The sequence below is a fragment of the Odontomachus brunneus genome, unplaced genomic scaffold (genome assembly GCF_010583005.1).
Source record: "Odontomachus brunneus isolate Ranch 3 - 2012 unplaced genomic scaffold, Obru_v1 Obru_scaffold_187, whole genome shotgun sequence".
Lineage (NCBI taxonomy): Eukaryota > Metazoa > Arthropoda > Insecta > Hymenoptera > Formicidae > Odontomachus > Odontomachus brunneus.
Genome location: NW_022639637.1, coordinates 85,137 through 89,380, shown reverse-complemented (window position 1 = coordinate 89,380; position 4,244 = coordinate 85,137). Strand labels below are relative to the sequence as shown.

General features: G+C 34.4%; 1 protein-coding gene across 1 annotated transcript; it reads left to right on the top strand.

The window, feature by feature from the left end:
* Positions 1–608: 608 nt before the first annotated feature.
* On the top strand, positions 609–3,050 carry LOC116851677 (general transcriptional corepressor trfA-like). Its single transcript, XM_032831335.1, has 3 exons — positions 609–1,867; positions 1,937–2,004; positions 2,099–3,050. Exons 1-3 carry the CDS (start codon positions 1,669–1,671, stop codon positions 2,378–2,380), a joined length of 549 nt encoding a protein of 182 aa, XP_032687226.1. The 5' UTR covers positions 609–1,668; the 3' UTR covers positions 2,381–3,050.
* Positions 3,051–4,244: the final 1,194 nt, after the last annotated feature.

The window sequence follows — 4,244 nt, the reverse complement described above, 5'->3', positions numbered from 1 at the left end:
ATTTATTGTGGGAAAATGAGAAAAGGAATAGGATTTTCCTTTTGAGGGTTAATTGAGTATGTATTAAAGTATAGAAAGAAATTTTTTTATTGACATTTGTAAACAAAATGGCGGCGATACAGCGTATTTCCCAAATAACTATTTTTAAAAAATCCTCCACGGGCGGACACATATCTTGAAAAGTTTTCGACCTGGAACAATAAACCAAAAATTTCCTTAATTTAGATGTTATTGGCTAGAGTAGTACCTAGGGATTTTTTTTTAAATTGATTTTTGTAGAAACTGTGCACTAATGAAAAAAAAAATCGATTTTTGACCTAAAAATGTGTCAGTCAATTGTTTATAAAAAAAATTTACATTCAATCAAAAAACGGCTACGTACTTCTCTGAAGAATGTAATTACGAAGTTACTGTTAAAATTTGAAATCGATCGATGGAACGGTCTTTGTGCAATGTGTCCGCCCAGTTCAAAAAAAGTGATTTTGAGATAATGGCGTTTAAAGTTTTTCAAGGCCTTTTATTGTTGAAAATTTTATTTTACCTTTACCATTTGCAATGCCTGCTCCATACATTTGGCCTTCTAAATTGATACTCGCTTCCTCCTCTTCCTTCTTGGACAATTTTAACGACATTCTCGCCTTTTTAGCCTCCTCTGAAAGGGATCTCTCCGAAAGTTTGATCCGGCGCTCATCTGCTTCCATGCAAAAATTATAGCAATTGGGTCCAATTTTCATGCCCAATCCCTGCATCACCCTCATCACACTTGATAATCCATCATTAAATATGCCCGTAGCAATGTATACGGCAGTATCAAGGACGTGCTTGCCACTGGAAACAGTGTTTGGGGCCATTGACCACACTGTTGCATTCAGGCTCTCGTTACTGTTTTTTGTGAAACCGCCTAAGCAACGAAGGAGCAGGTCATCGCGACTCAATTCTTCGTAGATCGGAAGAATAGCCTTATAAACTTGTTCCGACATAGGCGTTTTATGAGTGTGCGCTGACCCCGTTGCACGTGCTTTCTGCCACGAGCACCAAGAGTCCTTTCCGGGCGGGCACCGTTCGTGTTGGGGAGCGGTGCACTTGGACACGGTGCATTTGGACACAGCCAATCACAGCACCGTATGATTAGAGACATTTGTAGGATCCCTTGGAACAGCGACTTGTGATTGGACTATGTCCAATTGCCCCGTGTCCAACTGATATACACCCTTCGTGTTGTGGGTTGGCGTCGGTTGATAATTTGTGATGCAACGTTGCATAAATATCATTTTTCATTTTATCAATTGAATCAGGATTTCTGCGAATTGCCAGGCCGAATATATTGACAATTCATCTATTAACTTACCAGTCAACTTGCCTTTTCCCCCAAGTCCTTTTGTTGACTGTTTTAGTTTTCGAAGGCGAGAGCCCATCCGCTTTTGGACATGATCAATGCACTCCTTCTTTTTAACGATAAAATCTTCATAGGTCTGTGAATCCATAATGCTCTTGAATGTTTTAGAATTCCCGTCTCCCACGTAGTTGGCATATTTCATATCGAATAATAATTTGGAACGCTGAAACATCTCTATGACGGCAGGAACCCGAAAGACCTTTCACTCGGTCGGTAATAGGGCCGCTTATTATCGACATTTTTTTCGTTAAGACCAATTGCATATCATTTTTATGACCCTAAAGTACATTTTAAGCCAAAAAAAAAATCGATTTTTCAAAAATTCTAGAGTGGTGTTACCCCTTAAAATGAATAAAAGAAAATTAAAACATGTAGCAGATATCACAAGTCGACAATTTCGGCGGCGAGTTTACGCTGCTGTAAGAGAAACGAGGAACAAAGTGGAATACATGACCAGTTGTAATAATAAGAGTAAAATACTTTTTCATTGCAACACATATTTTTAATATTTATTATCCCTCTAATAATAATAATTTGCAGACAGAAATATTACAAATGATAATAATGGTCCATCAAATACAGTTTCATCCAATGCTACAAGTAATGCAGTAAGTAATTCAATATTCCTTTGGTAGAATACTTTATTCTAGCAGATGCATGCTCTTTCTAAAACAAAACATTGATACTGATGGATTTTTGTAGGAATATGAAGAAGATGCTGCAAGCAACATACTTAATAATTATAGTGATGTGTATCGTGATAATTTTTATCCTGAAAATTATGATGAATTATCAAATCATGGGATGTATGAATATGAAAAATATCAACATCAGGGTCTGGATACATCAGATTTGTCAGAAGAAATTGAAGATGATCCAATAAATATTGATTCCGATGAGATTGAAGAGAATTCAGACAAGGCAACATTACAATTAAAGAATTTCTTAAGAATGTCCAGGCATCAATCTAGTAATCAAATCTAGTAATTTCTTAAGAAATTGGAACATAAAACATGCAGTTAGATGTAATGCGGTTTTAGACCTTCTTTCGAATTTAAAAAAACATCCGTGTTTTTCTATTCTTCCAATAGATGCCAGGACATTGTTATGCACTCCGCGAAAATGTAATATTATAGATATAAAACCTGGTATATGTTGTCACTTCGGATTACTTAATGGTATAATGGATACATTATCAAATGATGATTCAATAAAACAAAAATGCAAACTGCATGGTATACATATAGCTGTAGGTATTGATGGTCTTCCCGTTTGCAAGTCATCATCCAGTACATTTTGGCCAATATTAGGTTCAATACTTCATAATGGACCTGTGTTTATAACTGGAGTTTATCATGGTAATTTTAAGCCTGAAAGTAGCAATCTTTTTTTGAGACCTTTTGTAGATGAGGCATTACTTTTATATGAAAACAGAATTGAAATAAATAACGTCAGAGTTCAATATCAAATACTTTATTCTAGATGCACCAGCAAAATCATTTGTTTTAAATGTTAAAGGACATGCGGGTTACTATAGTTGTACGAAATGTCATGTTAAGGGTTCTAGCGACCATGGACGTGTATATTTTATAGAAAGAAAAGCACAAAAAAGAACAAACGAGGAATTTTGATTATACATGGATTGTAATTATCATTTACGTAGTACCGAATTAGATAGACTATCAAATATTAATTTGATTAACCCTTTGGGGACGGAGCCGCTCGACAGGCTATAAGGAAGATAAGACATCATCACTAATGGCCCCTAATGTCTTTGAATGAAAACGTGACTCTTTTACTATACCTATGCGTATCTTATCGCTCAGAACGACAGACGTCGCGAGCCTTGCAGCTACGAACTAATTTGGGCGGCTATATGCCGACACGCGTCCGGAACGGTAAAACGGCTTGGGCGGCTATATGCCGACACTCATCCCCAAAGGGTTAAATGTATTCCTCTCGACTATATGCATTTGACTTGTTTAGATGTAATGCGTAAATTATTATATTTATGGGTACGAAGTAGCCATACAAAACGAAAATGGCAACTTAGCCAAAATCAACTTAAATATATATCTAATAATCTACTACAGATAAAATTGTCAGTCCGAAGTGAGTTTCAACGTAAACCACGTTCGTTGATTTTTTTAAAACAATGGAAAGCTACTGAATATCGACAATTTTTGTTTTACACAGGATTGGTAGTGTTGCGAGATGTGTTACATAAAGATATATATCAACACTTTTTAGAATTACATGTTGCACTTAGAATTTTATCATGCAAGAATTCCCATAAATATTTAAATTATGCTCAGCTTCTCCTTGAACATTTTGTGGATTCGTTTAGTCTTCTTTATGACAAATATTTAATATCTCATAATGTTCATGGACTTATACATATAACGGATGATGTTAAATATTTGGGAAGTATAGAAACTTTTAGTGCATTTAGATTTGAAAATTTTATTTACTATATAAAAAAATTAATTCATAAAAATAAAAGACCGTTACAACTTTTTTATCGTTATACAGAAATTAAATGCTATAACATTAACAAGAAGCATAATAAATCTAATTTAGATAAATTAATACCTGTGCAATCTTCTGCATATTACGATATCGTATCAATTGGATGTACAAGTCCTTTATACAGTAAAGCAGTATGTGATAATTTCATATTGTCAATTAGAGATTGTGCTAATAATTGTTGCGGTTTAGAAGATGGTAGTATTATAATCGTTCAGAAAATAGTGTGGCATATACAGCTGAATAATTTTATAATAATAGGACAACAATTTCTACGAAAATAAAATTTTTATACATTTTTTTTTTTTTTTTTTTTTTTTTT